Source organism: Notamacropus eugenii, chromosome 4, assembly GCF_028372415.1.
Source record: "Notamacropus eugenii isolate mMacEug1 chromosome 4, mMacEug1.pri_v2, whole genome shotgun sequence".
In the NCBI taxonomy this organism is placed as follows: Eukaryota; Metazoa; Chordata; class Mammalia; order Diprotodontia; family Macropodidae; genus Notamacropus; species Notamacropus eugenii.
In genome coordinates this window covers 326,609,601-326,637,478 of record NC_092875.1, presented here as the reverse complement: position 1 = coordinate 326,637,478, position 27,878 = coordinate 326,609,601, and the positions used below count along the sequence as shown (strand labels likewise).

At 40.5% G+C, this 27,878-nt stretch overlaps 2 protein-coding genes across 9 annotated transcripts in view; one reads left to right on the top strand and one right to left on the bottom strand.

Moving 5' to 3' along the window:
- The window catches only part of PIAS2 (protein inhibitor of activated STAT 2), a 135,560-nt gene that overhangs the window by 68,469 nt on the left and 39,213 nt on the right, over nucleotides 1–27,878 (bottom strand). For 3 of the 5 annotated variants that reach the window (XM_072605188.1, XM_072605189.1, XM_072605195.1), the window contains exon 1: nucleotides 10,603–10,810. The exons of the other annotated variants lie outside the window; for them this stretch is intronic. In XM_072605188.1, coding sequence (XP_072461289.1) covers nucleotides 10,603–10,626 — 24 coding nt within the window. In that variant the 5' untranslated portion in view covers nucleotides 10,627–10,810. Of the gene's footprint in view, nucleotides 1–10,602; nucleotides 10,811–27,878 lie in introns of those variants that run through there. 5 annotated transcript variants of the gene reach the window in all.
- The window catches only part of KATNAL2 (katanin catalytic subunit A1 like 2), a 187,362-nt gene continuing 171,265 nt past the window's right edge, over nucleotides 11,782–27,878 (top strand). For 3 of the 4 annotated variants that reach the window (XM_072605203.1, XM_072605196.1, XM_072605198.1), the window contains exon 1: nucleotides 11,818–11,936. In XM_072605203.1, coding sequence (XP_072461304.1) covers nucleotides 11,932–11,936 — 5 coding nt within the window. In that variant the 5' untranslated portion in view covers nucleotides 11,818–11,931. Of the gene's footprint in view, nucleotides 11,937–27,878 lie in introns of all 4 variants that reach the window. The other variant, XM_072605207.1, reaches the window with a different exon arrangement.

Genomic DNA, 27,878 nt, shown 5'->3' with positions numbered 1-27,878 from the left:
GGGTAGTAGTGGACGAAGTTGGGGGGGTGGGGTTGTTGATCTGCTTGCCACATGCTGCCTCTCATGTCCTCCTCTGGGTGACTTGCTGCTTCAGCCAGGGTACTTTCCTGTCCTGAATCTAACAGTTGATTGATGGTGAAAGAAGGAAGCATGAACAGGATTAAGGGCACAGTGAGAGGGAGGAGTTTTAAGTAGGACCCTTCTGTTACCAGAGGAAAGGACAGAAGGATGGATAATGATGCTAAAAATTCTTGAGGCATGGAAAAGAAGTGAAGAACAAACATTATGCCTTTCAGTTTTAATGAAGTAAGAGGCTAAGCCATGTGGCACTGAGGTATGAAGGAGAAGGGGAGAAGAAAAGAAAGATGGAGTTAGGAACAGGTACTATCTAAGTATGGTGATATAGACTGTCAAACATCCAGCTGTCTGTAAATCACAGGTAGTGATTTAGTTTGTACAAACTAAATTTCTAGTAGGTGAATTCAGCTCAATTTGACTTTTGTCCATTAATGCTCAGTATCCAAGGAACAGAAGTGTAGAAGCCAGATTTTGGGATGGGGAGCACGGGGAGGTAGGGGTGGGGGGGAGGGGAATTATAGAAAGTAAAGGAGAATTTAGGAAGGTGGGGGGCCAAGAGTACACTGCAGTAACTTCAGTGCTCCACCACAACAAAGGCCCACGTTAAGGACCATAGTGCAAAGAAGCGCATGACATACTAGCATTCTGAAGAGTGTAACACTTACAGAAACGCCATTATCCTGATACATAAAAGCTATTTAAAGAGGCAGAAGGTGACAGCTATTGCCCACTCTCATCTGTGAAAAGTGTCTTCAGTCATTACAACCACCCAGGTCTCAGGAAGATGGAGTCACCACTAAAGAGGACACTACAACACATCACTGGATTATCTAGGAGCAGTGGAATAAAGAGGTCACATACAGCAGACTCCTTTACCAGACAACTCTCTTCACTACCCTTGACACCAATCTATGTCAAGGCCTAGAATAAAGAGGAACACAACCAGGAAGCACCAGGACTAATAGAAGTCAATATTTTTGACCACTGATGAACTGAAAACAAAATTATCACATGCTTCTAATCCTCTCTCAATTCTTAAATAGGTCTATCAACTCATTCATTCACAAATTCCATCCAATGATGCAAACTTTTTTGATTTTTCCAGACATCAAGAGGGTAGCAATCCCTCACAGTAGCTAGACATTTGTCATCCCTAGGCCTTACCAAATGATTGGCCCATTTTCCCTTCTCAGCATGAATTTTTTTCAACACTTTTTGGTCCTATTCTTTGATATACCTTATTATAAAATGAAGCCTGCTCACAAGTATCACGTGCCTCTCCAATGCTTTCTGTACAATAATCATTTTTCATTCTTTGGAAATTACTGTATGCCATGTCTCACTGTGATGTAAAAATATTGGCAAAATGTTATGTTAATGAATGAATGAAAAAGAATTTATTAATAGCTTACTATGTACAAAAAGCACTATGGATACAATTAGCAAAGAGGAGACAGTCCCTCCTCTCAGGAAACTCACATTCTAATGGGGGAAACAAAGTCCCATGATCCTTAGGGTATAGTGACAAAAAGAGATGGCAATGTATCTTCTTTAATATTGTTTCCATTCAAAAAAAAGTCACCTGTTTCTGATGATTAACCATTGGACAATGCCAAGAACTTGGTAGTAAGGATTTTCTTTTTCAAAGTCTTCAGTAGTTGTGGTTGCTATGGAGGAGGGAACCTTCAGCACCTGTAGAAGCAATTCCCAAGCAGAATCTCCATAGGGCTTGCTTCCCAGGATGATGGTTGTAGAGTCTGTGCTATAAGTAGGACCAATGGTAAATCTGTGGAGGACTACAATTTCCAGGGTTTTTAAACTCAGGGATCTGACTTGTTTCCATTCAAGTATGAGAGAAATTAATGGCTGAGATGAAGACACACTGGCTGAACTCATCTGACATATACCAACTCCCATCTCTTTGCTGCTTCAGCTAGGCTGATTGCCTGCCCTGTAAGTAGCAAATGGTTAGCAAGTGGTGGGGTTAGCTATCCCCTTCTCCATAGTAGTTCCTTCCCCAGATGATGCCTTTGTGACTGAGATGGAAGTATGACTGGTAGACTGGGAGGCAGTGGCCTCCCAGGATTCTTGGGTTTACTTCCCCATTGGTAACAGATGGTATCTTCAGACAATCATACAACTACCTCAATGTTAGCGTAACTTCCATTCATTCACCTCTTGTACATCCATGCCAGTGATTCTGTATCTCATCATTTTTTCAAAGTCTACAACCTATATCCTTATCCTTACTCCCAGCAACTTCTATCCCCCTTGTGTCTCACTATAGAGGTACCAGCTCCTTCCACTTGCTCTATACTGAACAAATTTTGCTTTTACCTTAAACCTTTTCCTCTCTTACTCCCTCAAAATTCTGACTTTCACTGAGACCTAACTCCCCTGCTGATGACGCCGCTTCCTTTGGCCACCTTTCCAGATTACTCATACCATCTGGTAAAAGAATGGGAATACTCCTTATTCCTCATTCCCAGTGCTAGACTTTTCTCTCTACCACCTTCATTTAGTAACTTCTCTTTCTTTGAGGTTCATTCAATCTAAATGTATCACCCAATCAAGATTCTGGTATACTGATAAAGTATAAGTAATGTCCTAATTCTTTCCTTCCATTGGCTAGTTTTTCCTTAAGAGGTATTCTGACAACTCTCAAGATATGGTTAGTTCAGGGGACAAAGGAACAGTTGCTATCGCTTTTTTGTTGCCTGAGGATAAAGCACTCACAAGAAGCCGGAGGGGTTGTCTGATGTTTGGTTGGTAGATCATGATGAGAGCTTCTCTCAGCTAAATGAACTCAAGGGGTTTCTCAAATGTCTATCCTGTCCAGTTATGGCTACATAAATCTCCTTTTGTTAATTCTACCTACCACTGTCTCATTTTGTTAACAATATACAACTTCAACTACTAAGGAACAAGCCTGAGTCAGGCCCAGACCAGAACAACTGACCCCTTAGGACAATCTCCTTCCTTTCACACTAAGTTCAATGCATACCAGGATAAGGCTCTCCATCAACTCCTGTCCTGATATTACGGGGATTTCAAAATACATGGACACTCCTTCAAATACCATAACTTATTAGTTCCTCAATAAACTCACTATCCCTGATCTACTTCTCTACTCTACCTCAGCTACAAAAGAAATGATCACACCCTTGATCTTGCCATCACTCACAAATATTCCAACTCTTATCTTCAGACTTCAGAAATCTCATTATCTGATCACAATTTTTAAAAATTATTCCAACTTTCTCTCTGCCTTACCATTCCCTAATCTTTTTCTCACCCTTAGGGTAACCTTCAATCCTTTCTCAGATAGTATCACTCTTGCACTAGTTACCACCTACATCCTTTCCTAGTTCAACTCTGGTGAATCAGTTCAACTCTGCACTACCCTTTACACTTGAGTCCATTGTTTCTTGTCCTTCTCTCTCTGATCATGGCTTGTCAAATTCTAACCTCAAGTAACTCCTACAAACCTTTTCCCCACCAACCCTCCATAATTCACATGCTGTTGAAAGAAGATGCAAAATGTGGTAAAAAAAAAAAAAAAATTGTGAACTGCACCTGTCTGTTAACCAGATGAGACTGAAGATGCAAGTTTATATTATATAATCTCAACTGGGACCTCACTTCAACAAGGCAAACCTTTTTACATCTAGCACAATTATTAACTTTTCCTCCTAACCACAGAGATTAGTCAAAACCTTTTCATCCTTTCATATACCTCCCCTCCCATCTTGTAAGGGTTTTATTTATTAAGATAAATAAACCTTATTTACTTCATTGAAAGGACTGAGGTCATTCCACAGATCCCTCCTTCTTACCTTCTCATCTCACATGAAGAGGTAGATATTCTTCTTGCTAAGGCACTCATTCCACCTGTCTCCAGTAGACTGTCCTGTCTTTTATCATCACTTTCTCACTAATCTTCCCACTCTGCCTTTGACTGACTGCTTCCCTACTGCTCACAAATATGGCCAAGTCTCCCTAATCCTTAAAAACCACACAACTGACTGAGTTATACTCACCTTATTAACTCTCTTCACCCTTTTATGGTTAAACTCCTTGAGAATGTAGTCTACACTGGTTACCACCACTTTGTCTCCAAGTTTCCAACCTCATTAATCAACTTAAACTGCTATCTTCGGTCACCAATGATCTAGTTGCTCAATCTAATGGCCTTTTCACAATCTTCATTCTTCCGGGTCTTCAGTGCTCTTTCATGCTACTGACCTTCTTGTCCTTGATACTAACAGCATTCCTTTTTTAGGTTTTCCTACTACTGCTTCCCCCCAAGTCTCCTTCCACATATCGGACTCACTTTCTCACAGTTTCTTTTGCTTGATCTTCAGTTAGGGCCATGATGATCCAACACAGGAGACTGGAAGGCAGGTAGGGAGAGTAAGGAAGGGCTTACCAAGAGTAAGCAGAGTCATGAAAGCCAAGAGAAGAATATACAAAAAGTGAGGGTAGCCAGTGCATGTCAAATACTGAAGTAGTTAGTCAACAAGCATTTCACCATAGTTGAGGACTCCCCAGTAAAGAGAGAATACAAATTCTTATTTTTAAAATTACTATTAACTTTCCAAAGGGCTCATGATGCATCCAGAAAAAGAACTATGGAGTCAGAATGCAGAGTGAAGAAGACTATTTTCTTTTTTGTTTTGTTTTTCTTTCTCATGATTTCTCCCATTCATTATAATTCTCTGCAATATGACAAATGTGAAAATGCGTTTAATAGGAATGTATGTGTAGAGCCCATAACAGATTGCATGCTGTCTTGGGGAGGGAGGGGGAGAAAATCTAAAACTTATGGAAGTGAATGCTGAAAACTATAAATAAATAAACTAACAAAAATAAGAGAAAGATATGACCTGTTAGCAAGATTTATACATCAAAAGCTTACTATCTGTCATGGACTACAAGATAACAAACTTCCATATGACAATACAGACTTCAAGATATCCTGAAAAATTCAACCAATTAACTAACTACTGGAATTAGAAAAAACTTATATGAACTAAAACAAGTACTCATTATTTGCTGTTAGATGTGTTCCAGGTAGTTAAAATGATCACAGAAATGAACAAAAAGAGGCAGAAAGACTAAGACAGGAATGGTTTCAAATAATCTTTTTGCCCAAGGTAGGAAAATGAATTGATGCAAAGATAGACATGGACAATAGAGCAAGGAACACTGAGGACTTACAGTAACTGGAAGAAACTATTTCAAGAAAATATTATCTCTACCTATTACTATTCTGCCTTAACTACCTTCTTCTTGGGGAAAGTCAAGCTTTTGAATAACAAGTAGATACCTATTTCTGAATACACATATATGAAATCAATCATCCTGACCCCTTTTAGCCTTATTTAAAGCCCAGATCCAATACAAAAAGCATATTCTCAGTCAGTTATAACCTCTAAGAGATGTGCAAAGATAAGATGCATTATGACTCCATTTAGGAAGGAGAAGGTAGACAAAGTACCTTGTTTCATGTAGATGAAATTCTATAGCTTTTTTATTACACTTGTCACTATGTCTGCATACGAGAGAGTTAAAATGCACCTGGGCATCTTTCCATAGCAGTACCATTATTTTTTAATGGATGTTCGCAAGCCAAGAGGAAGAGGAAGGACCTGATGTACCATGATCAGAAGATCAGTTGTACTCAATCACAACCTCTATGACCTTGAACAAAAATTCCATAGCAATAGGAAGTCTGTAGAGAAAACCAAGTTTTTAATTCTTCAAAGTTGAAATCAAACAACTGTCCGATGTCAGATCTTAAATATCTCACATGCTATAAGGGTACAGAGGAAGAGGTTTACCAGAAGGAATCTATAGTGTAAAATTTTTAGAAAAAGTCATGCCTTTGGAGTATGCAAGGAAGGAAAAGAAGATGTAATATGTTCCATAAGAATTAGAATTTTAAGTTTTTACTTTTCTAAATCAAGGTGAATTTCAACAAAAATGATATACGTACATAAGTGTGTATCAGCCACTGAATTTTTTGAGGTGTCTGGTTCCTATTTCCAAGATATTTATATTAAAGAAAAATTATAAGTTTTTAGAAAAAACTTTAATAGAATGGAGATATAAAACACTAGTCCCTACCTTTATGAAAAGGATTAGAATGATAACAAATAGAAAGCAAAACAGTATAACTAAAAGTTCTGCTTTAAAAAGAATAATTTTGAGCAATACTTCACACAAAGATAATCACCAACTGGATATGTGACCTAGATATAAAAACAGGTCACGTCATAAGAAAATTTGAAAAAAATGAAAAAATTGCCTATCAGATCTAGGGTTAAGCCTAAAAGGCAAAATGGATAATTTTGGTTACATAAAACCGGAAAAACTTTACACAAATTTAACAAAAGATAAGATTAAAAGAGAAACAAATGGAGAAAATTTCTGCAGCATGTTTCTGTGATACAGGTCTCATTTCCAAGATTTATGAGCAACTGATTCAAATTTTTAAAAACAAGAGCCATTTCCCAATTGATAAATAGTGTAGAGAAAAGAACAGGCAGTTCAAGGAAGAAATTCAATGTGATATTAAAATTTGATATACTACTCCATTTCATTAAGGCTTATTCAAATTACTATTCTCCATTATATGTGTTTAAACTCCTTAAGCCTATAATTTTATTTCCCTATTTCACTCTTGTAAATCACTCACTATCCACTTTTAGGCACTTAAAAGGTCAAATGTATTCCATGAAACACATGTTAGATATTCCAGGAAGTTGCCGCTGTTGCCTGGAGCTGGGCAAAATCCCCATTTTCTGATACTAAGCAATTATAACTCAATAATGCCAACATTGCTATAGGTTGTGTCCCTTTCTTTGCCTCTTCCAGGTTCCTTTTTTTATAACTATAAAAGAACTGCCTTGCTTGGGGGAAGGTGGGGGGAGAGAGGAATGGTCGTTGGTTACTTAGGAGTCTTGAACTCCATTTGCTGGCAAATACTCACTTTGCTAATAAAATATTTGTTGTTTTTATTTGCACATTTCAATCACGACAACACAAAAATGTTTATAAGCAGCTTTTTTGAGTGTGGTAGCAAAGAACTAGAAAGTAAGGAGTGCTCATCAATTGGGTAATGGCTGAACAAGTTGTGGAATATGAATGTAATGAATGCAATGAAATACTACTGTGCCTTAAAAAATGACGAAAGGTTAAGGCTGCAGAGAAATCTGAGAAGACATATGAACTGATGAAGAGTAAAATGAGAACAATTTATAAGGTAACAAATAACGTAAAGAAAAATCACTCGTTCCCTTTTAAAGATTTAAATATTGATTAAAGATTTAAATACTGAATTCGATGAAGAGCCCTGATTCTAAAGGACATAAGAGGAAGCATGTTACTTCCTGACAGTATATTAGAATCAAAGTACAAAATGAGACAAGCATTTTCAGACGCCCCATAAGGGAACTGTTTTGCATATGTTAAAGATGTTTTTCTTTTTTTCCCCCCCTTTTTTTTTTTAGTGAAGATTTAGGAGAGAGTAGCAATAAGATGAAAAAAAGAAAAAATGATTAGTAAATTTTTAAATTTACTATCAGAGGGTAACAAACAACACCTTTTAAAATCATTTCACTATATGTCTGAACAACAAGTTGTACAAAATAGATTCAGTTTCATGCACAACTCTCTTCTAGTTTGTGTTTAAGTCTAGAATTTTTAAAAAAAAAAAAAAAAAGGAAAACAAGACTCTAAGTCAAAAGTCACTGCTGAATTTCAGGAACCTTTTCAACACTAGTTCACTATGCCAATGAAATCACTGAAACTGAGCAGGCAACCTCTACCCAAAACACAGTAATGACTAAAAGTGAAATGCACTGTTTGTTAGGCATAGGCAAAATGATCACTTTTCAAGGATGTGGTGGAGGAAATGTGATCATTGGGTAGAGGACTAGATATGGATTGTTGGGCATCTTCTAATTCAAATTCAACATATCCAAAACAGAAACTTTCAACTTCTATAGAAGTTACTATGTTTACCACCTAAGAAAAATTTTGTACTGTTCACTCTCGCTCTATCCCCATAACTTAGAAGTTGCTAAATCTTCAACCTGTTTTCACTCATATTGCCAACATCACAGTTCAGGTCCCTCCCTGCCTCGTGCCTATCCATTTGCAACAATTTCATAATTGGCAATCCCAGCCTCTGTCCCTCTCAAATCCATCTGCCAAACAGCAGTGAAAATAATCTTTGTTAAGAAAAAGTCTGATCTGTTCAGTATCTCTCAGTTGCCAATACAAACTACACCGTTTGGCATTTTAAAACTTCGCATCTAGCTCCAGTCTAGATTTCCTGGCATATTTCACATTACTCCCCTTCAAGTACCATCCAGTCCAAGTTGTCTACCTATTTCATGAACTCATCATTCCATCTCCTATTTTGCATAAATTATTAATTCCCTTTTCCAAATCCACCTCTTATGGATCTCTAATTCAAAGACTAATTTGTTTGTCACCTCCTACAAGAAGTTTTTATTGTTAGTGTCTCTCTTCATATACTTATACTATACTTCTCTGACACTGCCCTCTTCATTTCACACCTGGACTACTGAAATAGCCTGAGTGTCCTACCTGACTCACCGTCTCTCCCTCCCTGTAATCCATCCTGTCTACTTAGATGTCAAATTGATCTTCCTCCCCATTCAATAAATAATCCCTATTACTTCTAGGATCAAATATAAAATCCTGTCATTCAACGCCCTTTACAATCTCGTCCCTTACTACCTTTCCGGTCGTCTCATACCTTTCCAATTATACTATGATCCAATGACAGGAGCTTCCCTGCTGTTCCTCACACAGGGACACTCCCTCTCTTGACTAACCATTTTTTCTGGCTGGCCCCTCATATCTAGAATTCTCTCACTCCTCTGGCCACCTGGTTTCCTTCAGGGATCAGCTACAATTCCACCTTTTACAGTGACCCTTTCTAGATTCCCAAAATAACAGTGCTTTCCCAGTTTGTTACTTTAATTTATGGAGACTAGATCTTGTTTATACGGAATAGTTTGGAAGTGGTCTCATCCATTAGACAGGGAGTTGCTAGAGGGCAAGGTCTAGCTCCTTTTAGAAGTATTTTTAAGGTGGCTCTCCAGGACAGGCTGCATTCGTAACTCTAACAAGCCCCCAAACTGTACTCTTTCATTTTCTCCCTCCATGCCACACTTCAGCTTTCTTTTGGTGTCACTCTCATTAAAATGTAAGCTGACAGAGGCCAGGGACTGTCTTTCTCTTTGTATCAGCATTCCCCATATTTTGCACGGTGCCAGGCACAAAGTAAGCACTCAAATTCTAGTAGCCTTAACACTGTGCCTTTCTTTGTATCCCCAAGGCTTAGCAAAGAGATCCCCACTAAGTGGGTGCTTAATAAATATTAATAGGCTGCATCCTCATACAACATATAAACTCCCAGAGGGATAAACTTTTCATTTGACCTTTAAATACCTAGCTCTTTTTGGTTCCAAACCACGGATTTCTTTGATGGAAGAGTGTTCCTAGGACCAGTGCACATTAGCAAGTGTGCAGCAAATCCAAGACTCGGAGAGAAGCCAGGACACTGGGAGGTGAAGGGACTCGCCTAAGGTCACCCAAGCAGCGTTTGGGGAGGAACCTGAATTTCCAGTCGTCACAGCAGCTCTGCAGGGGATCAAGTCCTGCCTTCCCCAGCTTTGTGGACCAGGAAGCCAAGAACGGTTTTTACATTTACAGCAAAATTGTATTTTAAAATGTAAAAGCCATTCTTAGCTTGCAAGGACAAAAACAGGCGCTGTTGGTAATGTGATGCTGGAGAGCCCCTCCGCCATACTGGCTCTCAGCCCTAAACACAGTAGGTGCTTAATGATTGCAGGTTTGGACTGGATGACCTCTAAGGTCCCTCAGAACGCCAACGTTCCAGGATTACAATCGCTTGTTTCAAGCTTTTCCAAGGAGCAGGGAGTGCCCTCCTAGGCGCTGCCCGGCTTCACCAGGCGACCCAACCTGCCCCGGGATCCCCGGCCTACGGACGGAGAAGTTGTTCCAGGATCTCCGGTCACCCCCAGGCGGCGGGGCCTCGGGGCTGCCCAGGCCAAGCGGTCCAGCCTCTACCGAAGCAGCACCAGGTGCTCCCAACAACAAAGATCCTAACGCTCACTGCACCTCTGCTGGAGCCGGTCCTGCGCCCCAAAAACACCTAAATCGCACAATGCGTGGCCAGATGTGTGCGTGCACTCCCACCCACGAGGGACTGGGGCAGCGCTGGCCTAGCCCCCTCCCCCACAGCCCCCTCCAGACCCCGGGCTCGAGGCCCCGGCCCCCGCTCCCAGGGAGGGGGAGCGAGGAGGGGGCAGCTCGCTCGAGGCGCCCCTCCAGGACCCGCGGCTCGGCCCGGGATCGGCTCGGGGTCTCCCGGGCCGGGCCGACCCCGCCTCCGGAATCTGAGGAGGACGTGGCCGCTTCCCGTCCCTCCTCAACTTCTACCCCTGCCCATCTCGGGCTTACCCGCAAGTCCTCAAAATCCGCCATTTTCTACCACCCGCAGGCGCAGGCGAAGCCGTCGCCGCTGCCGCCGCCGCCACTCCTCCCGCAGCCTCTACAGAAGCCGCCGCCGCCACCACCACCATGGTGCACTGGGCGCCGCGAACGACGCGCCGCCGCCGCCACCGCTGCCGCCGCCGCCAGGCCCCCGTCACGTGACGGGGAGCTGCCACCGCCCCGCCCCGGAGCCCCGCCCCCGCCCCCTCTCCCTCCGGTCCTCCCCCGCGGGCCTTCCTCCTCCCCACCCCCTGCCCCTCTGCTCGGGGCCGGCCCCCGGGCGCTGCTCTTCTCTGGTTTTCTTCTCCTTTCTCCACCTTGCCGCGGTCTCCTCGGACTCTCGTTCCCCCTCTCCGTCCTACCCCTCTCCACCCTGGGTCACCCTTGCCCTTCTCCGGTCTTCTCCCTCCTTCTCGTCCCTCCGGGCAGGTCCGGCAGGACCTCCCCTCTCTTGCAGAAGTGGGCGGGACCCCGGGGAGGAGGCTGAGGGAGCGGAGACCCGGAGCTGAGCAGAAGCGAGAAGCGGAGGCTCCGGGGCTGCCGTGGGAAGGGACGAGCTCGGCCGGGAAAGCCGATTCCCAGGGGTTAGTCCGTGACGGGCTTGTGGAGTCACTGGATTGGGGACGCGTCCCGAACCCCTGCGGAAATGCAGGGCTCAGTATGATGCAAATGTGGGGTGGCCGCTGGACTACTGCATGCCCCGGGAAGAAAACGCAGACTTTCTTTTCAATTGCAAATTCTCCTGTGCCGAGTGCTATCGTAGATCTGTTGATTTAACCCGAACGGCTTTTTTAGTGCTGGGAGCTGGCATCCAAAATACTATCATTTTCCTTAGGAACGTAGCTTTAGCCTTGGAGAAGATCGTGAAGGTCCTTCGAGTCCTGTCCTCTTCTTTTACGGAACCACGAGGTTCAGTGATTTGGCCAGCGTCAGCTGAGAAGCGGTGTTGCTTTTGGAAGCCTTTGTCATCAGTATTGCACCATGTTTGGACGCAGAACAAAACCAACTGCATCAGCTTATCCGCCTCTTCGGTCAGACAGTCAGTGAACGAACACTTATTAAGTTCCTGCTGTGCTCATTACTGGAATACAAACAAAAAAAAACACCCCTCTTTTCAAGGAACTCACAGTCTGAAGGGGAAGACTCCTGGCCAGCAGAACACGTGTAGACGGAGTAAACTGGAGATCAGATGTCAGAGGGAAGGAGCTAAGATTTAGGAGAAGTTGGAAAAGGCTTCTTGTAGAAGGTGAAACTTTGGGAAGCCAGAAGGTGGAGTTGAGGAGGAGACTCCCAGGAATGAGGTGTGTCCATTCATTGGCTATCACTAGTGAAAATGCTGTCTGGAGATGGGGGGTATCTCCTGTGAACAGGATCACAAAGTAAGAGGGAGGCTTGTAAGATATGATAATGGTGATGATAAATAGCTGTCCTTTATACAGGGCTTTAAGCTTTGCAAAGTGCTTTACAAGTCATTCATTTTATCTTCACAACAACATTGAGATGTATGTGCTGCTATTATCCTCATTTTACAGATGAGAAAACTGAGGCAAATTAAAGGACATACCCAGTTAGTTAAATTTCTGAGGTCTAATTTGAACTTGGGTCTTCCTGACTCCAGGTCCAGTATTTATCACTCAATCGAAATGAACATCAAAGACATTTTCCTTCCTTTCTCCATGAATTCACTGCCTGACCTCGAGTCTCCCTCTATATCCCAATTCCAGCCTTCATCATGAGGGACTTCAAAATATGTTGATGTTTCCTCAAAAACCTTAACTTCTCAGATCTTCTATCTATTCAACTCCCATGACTATTCCATTCCACTTCAGCTACACACAGGCATGCTCATACCCCTTAATCTTATAGCCACCCATGGGTGTGTCATGTTCAAGAACTCCAAAATTCTTTTATTGAAATAATAATTATCTTTTATCATTATATCTCTCCCTATAGTTTACTATTCTTATGTTACAACAATATTCTTCTTTACCTTTTGATGAATGCGAATATTTAGCTTGGAAACGATAAGTCTATGATCAGTCCAGCATTCTGCACCACACATTGCCTTTGTCACTCTCATATCTTTTCTGTCTCTTCTCCTTACAATCACATAGTCTATTAGATGCCAGTGTTTGCTGTGAGGGTGCATCCATGAAGTTTTATTGCATTTAGGTAAAGAGAAAACAGTGTTGGTGATGAGAAGGTATGCAATTCACAAGTCTTCAGCACTAAATGACCACTGCTGTTGCTGTTTCCAACTCCATTCTTCACTAGGACTCCCTGGCAAGTCTGGTAGTCTGAGCCTACTCTAGCATTACAGTCACCCAGAATGATAAGGTTGTCCTCTTCTGGCACATTGACAGTAAGGGTCTCTAAGTCTTCATAAAATTTTTCTTTGACCTCATCGGGGTTTGTCATGGTGGAAGCATAGGCACTGATGATGGTGGCATGGCATTTTCCTGCAAGTGGCAATCACATTGTCATGAGCCTATCATTCACTCCTTTTGGCAGGCATACCAACTTGCTGATTAGATTAGTTTTGATTGCAAAACCCACGCCAGCTTCACAGTGCTCCCCTTCACTGCGCCTATTCCAGAAAACTGTGTATCCAGCTCCAGCTTCAATAAGCTGGCCTTCATTTGCCAACCTTGTTTCACTCAGGGCTGCTTTTTGGATGTGATGCCTGTTGAGTTCTCTTGCAATAAGAGCAGTTCATCTTTCAGGTCTACTGGATTTTTTGTTGTCTGTAAGTGTGCCTACGTTCCATGTGCTGATGGTGAGTGGAATCATCTTTGCAGATGTTTTCATACATTTTGTACATTTTTTTGTGTTTCAACCACATAATGGAATTCCCCGCCTCCCATGGTAATCAGGTCAGGGCTGGGTAAGCAGAGAGTGTTTAGGGCACCTTTTCTAGCCCCCTTTCTCACACTAGGAGGTGAGCAGTTCAATGCTTAATAGGATGCTCAGACACCCAGGGGGCTTCCAAGTGCCACTGCTGCTTCCAGTGAGAAATGACCCTATCACCTGGGTCCCCTGTATTCAGGGTTGTGACATTCATCAAAAGTGCTGCCCTCAAGGCAAAATGACTACCAGAAGAATTAATGTCAACAAATTAGAACACTTCTCTGAGCGTGAACAGTTTGTTGCTAACTTGGAGGAAAAGTTGAGCCAACACATAGTTGGCAACAGAGGAGCAGAAAAGGTGTGGGCAGCTTTCAGAGATTTGGTGTACAGCACTGCATTTGCTCAACTGAGTTAACACTCACACCAAGAGTGGTTTGATGAAAATGATGAGAAAATTCAGAAGCTGCTAAACAAAAAATGAGAACTCCACAGAATATACCAGCAGAATAGTTCATCCACCTCTAAGAAGGCAGCATTTAATTCCATCAAAAACAAAGTACAAGCAAAGCTTAGAAAGATGCAGGATTCCTGGCTCAGTAAGAAGGCAGATGAAATTCAGTTTTATGCTGATAGTAACAATCCAAAGCACTTTTATGATTCCCTGAAGGCTATTTATGGACCAAAAACCTATGGTGCAACCCAACTACTCAGTGCTGATAGAGCCACATTGATTAGTGATAAGGACATGATCCTAGAGAGATGGGCTGAACACTTCCATAGTGTTCTCAACAGACCATCATCAATCAATGCTGAGGCCATTGATGATTTACTTCAGATTGAAGTCAGTCCCTCCTTAGCTGAACTTCCAACTGAAGAAGAGGTTTTTGAGAGCTATTAGACTCCTTTCGTATGGCAAAGCACCTGGTGCCGATTCTATTCCAGCTGAGATTTGGAAGGTAGGGAGACCATTGTTCATACAAAAGCTGACTGAAATTTTCTAGGTTACATGGCAAGAGGAAGTTATACCCCAGGAGTTCAAGGATGCCTCCATTGTCTATCTCTATAAAGGTAAAGGGAATAGATTGTCCTGCGACAATCATAGGTGGGTCTGCTCTTAGTCATTGCTGACAATATTCTTGCTAGAGTCCTTCTAAATAGGCTGATCCTTCACCTGGAAGGTGGTCATATACCTGAGAGCCAGTATGGCTTCGATATGGTATTTGCTGCCTGACAACTCCAGGAGAAATGCCAGGAGCAGAACAGAGGTCTGTACACAATGTGTTGTAGATCTGACCAAGGCCTTTGACACTGTTAGTTGTGAGGGCTTATGGAAAATTATGTCAAAATTTGGTTGCCCAGAGAAGTTCATCAATATTGTATGTCAGTTTCATGATGGCATGTTTGCCTGAGTTCTGGATAATGGACAATGCTGTCCTGCCTTCCCAGTTACCAATGGAGTGAAACAGGGCTGTGTACTTGTTCCTATGCTATTTAGCATGATGTTTTCAGCCATGTTGTCAAATGCTTTCAATGAGAATGAACATGGCATCAAGGTCAACTACCATAGTGATGGTAAGTTCTTCAATTTGAAAAGGCTACAAGCCAAGACCAAAGTGGAGGGAGTGTTGGTGCATGATTTTCTGTTTGCAGATGATTGTGCACTCAGTGCAGCCTCTGAAGCTGAGATGCAACAAAGTATGGATCAGTTCTCTACTACCTGTGCTAATTTTGGCCTAATAATTAACACCAGGAAAACACAAGTGCTCCATCAGCCATCACCATACCATCCATATGTGGAACCATCAGTTACAACAAATGGAGAAGTTGTGAATGCTGTGAATAAGTTCACTTACCTTAATAGTGTACTTTCCAGGGATGTATACTTTGACAATGAAGTTGATGCACGAATTGCCAAAGCTAGCTCAGTGTTTGGGAGGCTCCAAAGAAAGGTTTGGGAGAGAAGAGGTATTAGACTGACTACCAAACTGAAGACCTACAGAGCCAGTGTGCTGATCTCATTGTATGACTGTGAAACATGGACAGTCTACCAGTGCCATGCCAGGAAACTGAATTGCTTCCATTTGAACTGTCTTAGGAAGATTCTGAGGATCACCTGGTAGGATAAGGTACCAGACACTGAAGTCCTTGCTTGAACTGAACTGCCAAGCATTCAAACTATACTTCAGAGAGCATAGCGCCAATGGGCTGGACACATTGTTCGAATGCAAAATGTATGCTTGCAAAAAGACTATTTTATGGAGAATTCACATGAGGCAGGTGATCACATGGTGGTCAGGAGAAGTGATACAAGGACACTCTCAAGGTCTCTCTTAAGAACTTGGGATTTGACTGTGCAACATGGGAGACACTGGCACAGCACAGCTCAGCATGGCATGCCCACATCAGAAAGGGTGCTGTGCTCTTTGAGCAAAGCAAAATTGACGCAGCACAAAGTAAACACAGGATGTGCAAATTTGGGGTATCCACCCCAAATGTTCATCTGGACTATCTGTGCCCAACCTGTGGTAGAGCATTCCAAGCTCATCTTGGTCTGATCAGCCACAGTCGGACACAGTGAAATTTCACTTTTTCATAGTGATGTCATTTTGCTCCTCTTCGAGAATGAAAGACAACAACCAACCATTCTTCTTTACCATGCTCTCCAATCTCTCTACCCTTCATAAACTATTTAGCCCCAACCTCTCTCTTGACCTCCAGCTTCACATCTCCAATTGTCTATTGAACATCTTGAACAGGATATTCCACAGACATCTTAAACTCAATGAGTTCAAAATGGAATTCATTATCTTTCCCTTCAAACTCTCCCTTCTTGTTAACTTCCTTATTACTGAGGAAGATACCACTAACATCTTAGTCATCTAGGCTTGCAACCTAGGTATCATTCTCCACTCCTCACTCTTTTTGACTCCCCATATTCAGTCACTTGCCAAGTCCTGTTAATTCTACCTTCATATCTTTCCTGTATGTCTCTTTCCTCTGACACTGCAACCACTGTGCTGCATGCCTTCATCACTTCTTTGGACTTAGACCAATGCAACAGCCTTCTGGTTGGTCTTGTTGCCTCGAGTGTCTCTCTACCCTAGTCTGTCCTCTACTCAGCTATCAAATTGATCTTCCTAAAGTGAAGGTCTGATCATATAATCAATCCCTTCATCCTACCCATCCACCCCCATTCAATAAACTCCAGTGTTCCCTATAACCTCCAAGATGAAATATAAAATTCTCTGCTTAGGTTTTAATGCTTTGGGAAATCAGTAATTTTAAGTATAAATTGGTATAAGTATAGGATTCTCTCTGTCTTTGTCTTCAAGACCTCCAGGCTTCCTTGGCTTCTTTTAGGTCCCAGTTAAATGCTCCCTTCTAAGCCTTTCCCAATCCTCTTTGATTTGAGGATTATCCCCCTGAGATTATCTCCAATTTATCTTGTCTGTATCATGTTTGTACCTAATGGTTTGTAAATTGTCCCTTCCCTTAAACTATGTAAGCTCCTTAGGAGCAAGGACTAGTGTTTTAGGTTTTTTGCCTTTCTATATATCCTTGGTGCTTACCATAGTGGTAGGTACTTCATAAATAGAACATGGTAGGCACTTCATAAATGGTTATTATTGACTTTATTTGTCTGTTCTAGGCAATCATCACCACTCTGGTTACGAAATGACCTCCCTTCCCATCCCTCCCCTTGATGAACCAATTTGACACCACACTATCTTCTACTCTCAAATCTTTTCTTTCCATATTCTTTGTCAGTCATGCCTTGCCAAATTCCAAATCTGGATTACTCCTAATTGACACTTTCATTTCTACTTACATGCTATTAAACAGAGCTAAACAAAGAAATGCTGCTGACTAAATCAAATACTGATTTATGTAATCTAATCCCACTGGGACTGTGTGGTCCACTGGATAGAGTGTCTGGCCTTGAGTCAGGAAGACTCATCTCCCTAAATTTAAATCTAGTCTTGGACCCTTACTAGCTATGTGGCCCTGGGCAAGTCACTTAACCCTGCATGTCTCAGTTTCCTTCTCTGTAAAATGAGCTGGAGAAGGATGGCAAATCACTCCAGTATCTCTGCCAAGAGAACCCCAAATGGGTTCACAAAGAGTTGAACACAACTGAAAAATTATTCAGTAACAGCAGTCCCAACTGAGCCTTTACTATCAATTCTGCTACTCACCCCAATTATTCCAAGCCTTTTCTTATCTCCCCAGGGTGGCTTTCTGGGCCATCTCCAGTCATCCTGATGAATATCTGGTCACTGGATTGAGATGGCCCAGGAAGAAAAAGTGAGGCTGGTGACCTTGCACAGCCCTTCCTCACTCAAAACAAAGTCAAGTACAAGTCATGTCATCATTTCCCTGATGTCATAGTCTTCAAAAATGAAGGATGAACATAATTTGTGAATAGATGGAGCTACCTGAGTGGGGACCCAACTAGCTGGGTAACCCAGCTTATCCTCACCCTTTTGTCCCCCTCTCCTCTTCCTTTGGAGTTTACTGGCTAAATGTCTTTCCTTCCTTCCTTGTTTCCTCCTTCACTCCCTTCTTTCCTTGCTTTCTTCCCTCCCTCCCTCCCTCCTTCCTTCCTTCCTTGTTGTTACCCAAACCTTAAACCGAGCGTACTCTGAAGGTCATAGGCTGGACAACAATAGGTCCCTGCCCAAGCTCCACTTAATGGCTGGCTTAGAGTGATTATCAATAATAACAGTTTCTCTTTCTCTCCCAGCAAGATTTAGTTATTTTTTTTCTTTTGCTCATTAAAAGGGCCATTCCCTGACTACTTCTTAAAGAGGTCTATTCACTCAATGGGTGTTACCTCCCTCTAAGTGAGTACCTAAAAAGACCAACGTCTCCCATTGCATCTCCAGTCATCCTAATGAATATCTGGTCACTGGATCCAAATGGCTCAGGAGGAAAAAGTGAGGCTGGTGACCTTGCACCGCCCATCCTTACTCAAAACAAAGTCAAGTACAAGTCATGTCATCATTTCTCTGATGTCATAGTCTTCTTCAAACACGAAAGATGAACACAACAACCTATCTCCTCAGACCTCTCCCATAATCCTCCCCATACTCCCTCTCAGCTAAGAACCTCTCCTCATACTTCATGAAAACATCAAGGACATTTCCAGTGAGCTTCCTTCCCTCCCTCTCCTCCCACCCTTTATATCTCACAACATCTCTATTTCCTTCTTCACTTTAGTCTCAAATGAAGAGGTGGTGCTTCTCCTTCTCAAGGCCAACCCCTCTACATGTTCACATGATCCCATCTCCTTGTCTTCTCTAGAACATTGCCAACAATAACATCACCCCCTCTAATCTTAAATTTCTACTGATTATTCCCCTGGATGCTTACAAATATGGCCAAGTCTCCCCTATCCTTAAAAAAAAAGAAAAAAAACCCTAACTAGATCCTACCATTCCTGTGAAGTATAGTCCAGTAACTCTCCTCCTCTCTTCAGCTAAACTATTTGAAAAAGCTGTCTACATTTGGTGATTTGATTTCTCATCCTCTCACCCTCTTTTAAACCCTCTGCAATCTGCTTTTCAGCATTATCATTCAATTGAAACTGTTCTCTCCAAAGTGACCAATAACTGATCTCTTAATTGCCAAATCTAATGTTTTTTCCTTAGTCATCTTCATCCTCTGTGACCTCTCTGTAGCATCTGACACTATTCATCCACTTCTCCTGGGTTAGTTCCTGTGGTAATCTCTCATCCCCTGAGGGAGAATCAGGAGGCAACATGTAACAGGCAACTCAAACTACCTTGACCAGTCTCTCCCCTCAGACCCTGATGGAGACTGCAAAGGACTCTGGACCTAAGAGGCTTGGGAATGGCCCACTGCCCAAAGTCATCATCTTGGGGAAAAAAAAATACTTGTGGAGATGCAACTAGGACACTGCTCCTACAGTTTTTACAGTATTAGTTACAGAAGATCCAGGAATAATGTTCTTGCCACCAAAATCCTTAGCATTTTCAAAAAGTCCAACATCAGACACTGATATGATGTAATGGAAATGACATTAAAGAAGAGACATTAGCATTTGCTTTGCTGCTATACCCTAATGACTGTGGGACTTTCCTATCTGATTTGCAACTGAAACCTTCTCTATGTGTCATCTGCTCCATTAAAATGTGAGCTTCTTGTGAGAGCAGGGACTATCTGACTTTAGTTTCTGTATTTCCAGTACTTAGCATAGTGCTTTGCACATAGGAAAAACACTTAATAAACACTTTATTCATTTATTTGTTCCTTCCTCTTTGAGTTTTTCAAGACACTGTTCTTTTGACTGCCTAACCACTCCTGGTGACTCTTTTTGCTGAAAATCATTTATGTTATACTCATTAACTATAAGAATATTTCAAAACTCTACCCTGGCCTCCCTTCCCTTTTTTTCTCTCTCTGTACTCACACTTAGTTCTCTTATCAGCATCCATAGGTTGGATTATCATCTCTATGCAGATAACACCCAGATCTACAGGTATAGCCCTAGTTTTATGGAATGCCCTCCCTCTTCACCCCCCCATCTCTTGGAATCCCTAGCTTCCTTCAAAATTTAGCTCAGATGCCATCTTCCACCCAGCTATTTGAGTTCTTACCTCTAAGGTAAGTTTCCTTTTATTCTGTATGTAGCACAACTCTCATCTTGTGATAACCATTAGCTCAGCAATTAAAGGACTGCCCTGCCTTGCTTTCCCACCCCCACCTTCCCCCAAAGACCTCTCCACAAGAACATCCTGTTCATCTGTTCAGGGAAACTTCAAAAGTTTCCTGATTTCAGCAATCAGCTTGGTCATTCACATCAAGATACCTAATCAGCCAGCTCAGCATAGCATGATAAGAAGAAAGACCAAGACTGATATTAAATCATAATTTAGTATTTTAGCAATACCCCCTGCTGATCTCCTCGTGTCTCTATTGTGGTTTAAGTATATTTAAGCCCCTCATAAACTCACTTTGGGGAGCCTCTGCCTGTCGTACTCACTGAAACCCAAGACAAGTTTGACACTCTGGGGTCTTGTTATTTCTCCATCACCCAAAGTGTCTTACTGATGTACATGTCTCCTGTATTAGAATGGTAAGCTCCTGTGGGACCAGGGCTGTGTTTGTATTGCTCTGTAATCTCAGTACTAAGTGCTTGTTAACTGATAGACTTACATTTCTATCTCCTCATTCTCTTCCTAATAACCACCTCCAAGACTCTGTCTTTGATCCTCTTTTCTTCTCTCTACCCTTTCTCCTTCGAAGTTTTCATCCAGTCCCTTCATATATTCTACATTCTAGCCAAACTGGGACTGCTCAGATACCCTCTTATCAGTGCTGCCTCCTCCAGTCTTCCTGTCTTTATTCTGCCATCGAAAATGCCTGAGATAGATTTCATTCACACCATTACCCCATCTCTGATGTCTGGAATCTATAGGAGACCTGAGGAGGACTAGGAGCCAAGAAGCTAGTTAACTGACTATTCAAATAGTACTAGTAAGAAAGAAAGCATCACTGAGCAGTTTAAAGGCTACTATACTATGAGTCAGGAGACCTGGGTTTTAGTATTGGATCATTCAGCTATTAAACTATTGAACTAATATTTACTCTGTCCCATATCTTATTCTCTTTGTTAGATTATAAGCTCTTTGCAAAGAGGTGTGATGTTCTTCTTCCTCAAATTTTTTGTACTATTATTTCTCTACAAATTGTGTTCCTCCCTTGACAGGTGGTCAGAGGATATGGACAGTTTTCAAAAGAAGAATTGCAATCTGTAAAAAATGTTCCACATCATTCATAATAAGAGAAGCAGAAAATGATTATTGAAGTGAGCTGATGGAAGTATTTTGAGCAAATGGGATAAGAATTAAATGTTCTTTTACTGTCCTCCCTCTCCCTCCAAGAAGGAGTGGACATCTAGTTAGCTGAGGAATCAGGTAATAAAATGAGTAGAGCACCAAAGGTAAACATGACTTCCTATTGGCTGAAAACAAGCATGGGATTTCTAGAATGGATTTAAAGAATACACAGGTGGGACAAGGCCAAATTGACTATGGAAAGTTCTGAGAATTGTCTGGAAGAGAGCTAAACACTTGTCCTGGGGTTCTTGGCATCAAGAGGATGTTAGGCAAGCTTAGCCTCAGGAAATGAATTAGGTTAAGAAGCTATGTGACCAAATCTGAGTCAAGAAAGTTTCATTTTAGTTTTGCTTCTAGTTACCTCACTCTGATATAATATTTCTAAATTTTTAAATAATCTGATCTTAAATTTAAAGTTGAAAGGAACCTTAAGAGACCAGAATCCAAACCCCTCATTTTATAGATATGGGAACTGAGATACAGAAGGTTAAATAAGATTTAGTATTACCCTTGGTCTACCATTCTATCCTACTGTGCTGAGCAGCAGGGATGGGATAGGTGGGGGAGGGAAAGAGTAGGAAGTGAAGACAGACTCAGTTATGGCAGGAGAAAGTCCCATCAAGATGGCCCCATCTTTCTGGGGACAGCCACTAAGTCCACCTACCCTGATCTGAGGGGCTGGTTTTGCCAAAAGAAGCTGGAGGGCCCCACCAACCACAAAGCGACCATAACCAAGTTCCAAGCAGTAGCTGAGATCTCAAATCCACTAGAATCCTAGGTCCAGAGTTCTCCTAGTTTCCAGAAATAAGTCAAACATCCTCTGAAAACTGTCTTCTTTATTATATTCCTTAGTATCACTGTAGAAAATCAAACTATTCATGTCCTAGAACTCCCAGGTCCTGACTGATGCTACATTTGATGGACATTCTGGTATTTTGTAAAGCTGTGGTCTTCCAACTCCTTGGCAGTCAGGTGATGCAGTGATTGGGAGTGAGTGCTATGCTCAGGAAAACCTGAGTTCAAACGCAGCCTTAGGCACTAACTAGCTATGACCCTGGGCAAGTTACTTAACCTTAGTTTCCTCGTTTGTGAATCTGGGATAACAGCAGCACCTCCCTGAGAAGGTTGTTGTGAGAATCAAATTTTGTAATACGTGCCTGGCATATGATAAGCACTACGTAAGTGTTAGCTATTAGCTATTATTATGTTAATGGTTTATTTGATGATTCAATGCTAAGACCAAAAATAACTTACCATTTCCTTCTTTGTTAAAAGAGATGATTTGCTGAGTAGGAAAAAAATATTTCTTTTTTCAGAAATAAAGGTGACATTAAAACAAGAGATAGCAATATATTTTTTAAAGAAAAAGACCTGAAATTATAGTGGACAAGAAACAGTCAATATTATGATATGGCTGCCAAAAAAAACCTATTTTCATCTTAACCTTCAGTATTAGAAACGTGGTGTGATTTACAAGATGGGCCATTGTCAGTCCAATATTCTGCCCTGCTTAGACTATATTTGGAGTACAGTGTTCAGATAAAAATACCCCTGTCTTATGTCTAGTAGAAGAATCCCTGCATCAGATGGCATAATTCTAAATTGCTTTCCAACTAAATGGCTTTGTTAACAATGCAGTAGTGTTTCTACTATCTCATAATCGTTTCGACTGACTATTTCTGTCTCTTGTCATCTTTGCCCATTAACTGGTCATGAGGTGAAATCTCAGGATTGTTTTGATTTGCTTTTTGCTTATTAGTGATGTGGAGTATGGGGTCTTTCATATGGGTTGTTATTAATAGTTTGCAGGTCTTCTGAAAACTTTCCCTCATATCTTTTGGTCCCTTATCTACTGGGAAATGGCTTTTTGGTCATAGAGCACTGTTAACTGTTTTGGATATGAAATCTTTACCTAAGAAATTTGGTGCAAAGATTTTTTTTTTCTATTTGACCACTTTCCTTCTTATCCTATATGTGTTAATTTTCTTTGTGCAAAAGTTTTTCAAATTTCATATAAGCAAAATTATCTATAGTCTAGAATTTCCTCTATAACTTGTTTAATTAAAAATACTTCTACTTACAGCTATGAAAAGTATACAATCTATTTCTCTTTTTATGATATGATCTTTAATATTCAGCTCACATATCTGTGGAATTTGGCATAAGATGCTGGTCTAAGGCAAATTTTTGCCAGGCTACTTTCCAGTTTTCCCCGCAGTTCTTATCAAATAGGGAGGTCTTAAGTAATTTATGTTTAGGGATTAATTACACACTGGTGTACCTTGATTTTTGATTCTTCCTTATCAGTCTGTTTCATTGACCCACTTATTTATTTATTAACCAGTATTAAATGATTTTGGTGACTCTTGCTTTATAATATAGTTTGATATCTAGAAGTGCTATTTCGCTTTCATTCCAACCTCTTTTTCTTCATAATTTCCATTAATATTCTAGATCTTTTCTTTCTCTAAATGAATTCTGTTATTATATATTGTGGTATATGCCTCAAGAAGGTTATTGATAAGAAGAAAATTCCCATATAATATATACTCAAATGTCTATAGCAGCACTTTCTGTGGTAGCAAAGAACTAGAAATAAAGTAGATGCCCATCAGCCAGAGAATGGCTAAACAAACTGTGGTACATGAATGTTATAATGATGATATTAGCTAGAAGGGAAGGAAGTAGAAGGACGGAAGGAAGGAAGGAAGAAAGGAAGGAAGGAAAGGAGAGGGGGAGGGAGGGAGGAAGGTATAACAGCAAGTACCATGACACATCCAGGATGACCTGCTGGCACAGGTTCTTAGATCTGCTTTTCTAAGGAAAGCAACTTAAAAACAATGATCTACTTTAATTACATTCACCAACAGAGAAAATACAAGTGGAGAAATAAAGACCAACAGACAGGGCTTCTAACTGACCATAAGCAATACATACATCACAGATCAACAGACAGACCTAGCTGCCTGACCATATATATATATACCTACATGCATACATACACACATACATACATAGTTACCAGAGAGAGAAGCACCAACATCTGGGTTTTCAAAGCCAGAGGGCTCCCTAAGCTACCCAGAGTCTCATCTGGCAAATGAACCTTCTTTCAAAGAGTAAGCCCCAAAGCAAACCCTCACCTCAGAGTATATATACATTTTTCAAAGTCAGAAGGCATCACAACCCTCTTGCTTCAGTGCCTAATTAACAAAAGATGTGAAAGCCTTCAGTCAAGCAAACCTCCTCATAAGCAAACTTTCCCTCTAAACAAGTTTCTTCCCCAATGGACTCCAAGGGAAGCCTATTAATAGACAGAGAAGATCTTTAATTCCCATTAACATAAATCCCATTAATATTACAGAAGGGAGGAAGGAAATATGTGTTTACTAAGCACTTACTATGTGCCAGGCATTGTGCTAAGAAGAGATCTAGTCTTATTATTTACTTCCTTCTGCTTGCTTCTCTGTATCAGTTCATGTAAATCTTTTTTTCACTTAATTCTTCATATTTGTGGTTTCTTAAGATACAAACAATAATCTTCTACATTCATGTGCCATAATTTTCTTAGCCATTCCCCAATCAATGGACATCTACTTTATTTCTAGTTCTAGTATAAAAAAAACAGATATTTTGTTGTATATGGAACTTTTCTGTCTTTGACTTTCTTGGAACATATGCCTAGCAGCAGGATCTCTGGGTCAAAGGGTAGAAATCTTTTAGTCACTTTTCCAACATAATTCCATAGAACTTTCCAAAATGATTGGAACAATTTGTGTATCCACTCCCATCAATATTAATTATTAACATGTTTGTCTTTCTGGAACCCCTTTACCCTTGGCCATTTCCAGTTTTTGTCATGTTTGCCAATTTTCTGGGTATGAATGTCACCAGCAGAGTCAGTGCCAAGATGACATTGTTTTCCCATTATCTTGTTACTCCCAGCATTATCAGCGCTACACTCATTATCTCGCTGTTGTCATCACTGTCCAAATGTCACTTCCCTCATTACTGCTAAGTGAAGATCAAGAGACTACTACTCTCTTAACCTCTACAGCTCTTTCAAAGAAAAGCCATTGAACCAGATTCCAGTGGATCACTCAGAACTTTAAGAGTTCAAAGAAATAATCCATTTAATAAAAAATATATTCAAATAGCATAATAAGTAGTTCCCCAAATGATGAAAATGACATTCAAAAAGATAAAGATAAAAGTTGGAGGTTCAATGCAGTTGACAAGGCGTTTCTCTGGGATCTCAGGAACATCCCACTAAAGTCCTAAAACACTGCTTTTTACATAGTAGGGTCTCAGAAGTTTGTATTGGAGCAAAATTAACCCAATGGCACCAGGTCTATACTGCTGCTTCCTCACTTAAAGTAGCTTTAACTTGTGCTATGAAAATGTGGGAAGTTAATTCATGCCTCTCTAGTTCCACCAGTATTCTGGTTAACCTCAGTGCATAGTATGAGCAATAATAATAAAACATTACCTCCATAAACCTCTCACAGCATCAGTAGGAAGAGTGGATACACAGATAGAATATGATAAATGGCAGGTAAATGCACACACAGCCTATAACTCAAACTTCTGATGCTGTAGGACTGTGTAGTCTTTTTCTTAAGGTCCTCATACTGTCTCTACTGGGTAGATTGTTCCACTCAGCTTCCTGGGCCAATTCCTCAATTTGACTCTGCAGCTAGACTCCCTGGGACTTCTCTTTACTGGCTTTTGGCTGTTCTCCTATCCCCTTCCACCTTTAACACCACTTTACTCTGAAGAAGTGTAAGATAAAAAAGGTGAACAGTGATTCCCTCTAAAGAGTTGGGTTCTTCCTCCCTAACTGGTTCTCTTACCAGGCAATGACCTCCTTGGAAACTGCAGGAAATCATTCTTATGACTGACTACCATAGATAATTCCCTTGGCTACAGGGTTAGGTAAGGCCAATAAGAATGTGGCCTTCAACCAGCCAATGGCTAGATGTCCTATTAATTCTATCAAACTGGTGGAGGAAGAGTCTTCAGATTTCCTAAAGGAGTAATACTTCTTCACCATTCATTTACTAGTAGTGAATGGAACCTTCGTCCCTTACTTCCTTTATTTTTTTTTAATTAATCATTTTTTTTAGCTCTTCTCCATATCTACTGAGGAAGCAAGCAATATGATTTCAACTGTACATGTTTTGCTTCTTTTATATTCTTTAAAAGGCCACTCAGTCTGTGAACTCAAAGGTTTAACATCCTTTATGAGGTATAAACTCAAAATATGAAAGGAGTAACCCTTTAAAAGGTGCAAACATGTCTACCCCAAGTAGAAAAGGGGCAAAACCTTAACAATTCATTATCTTTCTTACTTGTCCCTTATATCCTATAATTTCACGAAGTGGGTTGGAAGGATTCAATCCATCGTGGATCCCCAATAAACCTCATACCATATACTGAGTAAACAGAAATACAAGATTTCAAGATTTATGGGACGTAGACAAAGCAATATCCAGGGAAAATTTTATACACCAGAATACTTATATTAATAGAAAAGAAAAAATTAATGAGCTGAGTTCATAGTTTACAAAATTGGAAAGTGAAAAAATTTGTACACTGAATACAAATACAATACAAGAAGTTGACAGAATTAAAAGAGAAATTAACAAGATAAAAAATAGAACTGAAAAAATAAACTAAACCTCATTTTCTAAGGAGACAAAAATATTTTTATCTTAAACTTAACAACATCAACAAAAATGATCAAATAAACATATATGATAAGAAATAAGCTGATTTAAATCTTTAGCATTTAACAAAGTAAAACAAAAAAATTAATAGTTATCAAATAATACATTTACTCTGAATCCTTTTTCAAGCCTGTCTGAAAGGTTCTGACATCTTTTGCTTTGATTTCTTACATTCCAGTAAAATTGATAAACCACTAACAAATTTAGTCAAAAAGATTAAAGAAAAAAATCAAATTAACAAATCAGAAAGGGAATATCACAATTGATGGAAAATTACCATAGACAGTTATATACACCTATAAGTTAACAAAACAGAATATTAAAAAATGGACTAATATTTATAAAATATATCTTACAGCTGACAAAAGAAGAATTAATCTAAATAAGCCAATATCAGAAAGAATAAATTGAACAAACCATGAATATACTGTCATGTAAAAAAGATATCATTGCTAGAAAGATTCACAAATAAATTCTATCAAACATTCAAAGAACAAATAATTCTTATGCTATAAAAAGTAAACGGGAATAGGGATTAGACCTGTGATTTCCTCCACATAGGGAGCTTCTGATGAGCAACTTTTTCTATCAAAGTAAATTAGGATGCTCTGGGCAGTTTACAATCTAAGAGAGCTTCCCAGAGAAGTTAAGTGACTTGCCCAAGGTCACAAAGCCAGTATATATGAGACACAAGATCTTAATCTGGGTCTTCCTGACTCTGAGGTCTGTTCTCTATCCAATATCACACTATCTCTTTTAAAAAAAATTAAAACATCTTTTTACCAAACTTTCTATGAGATAATAAATA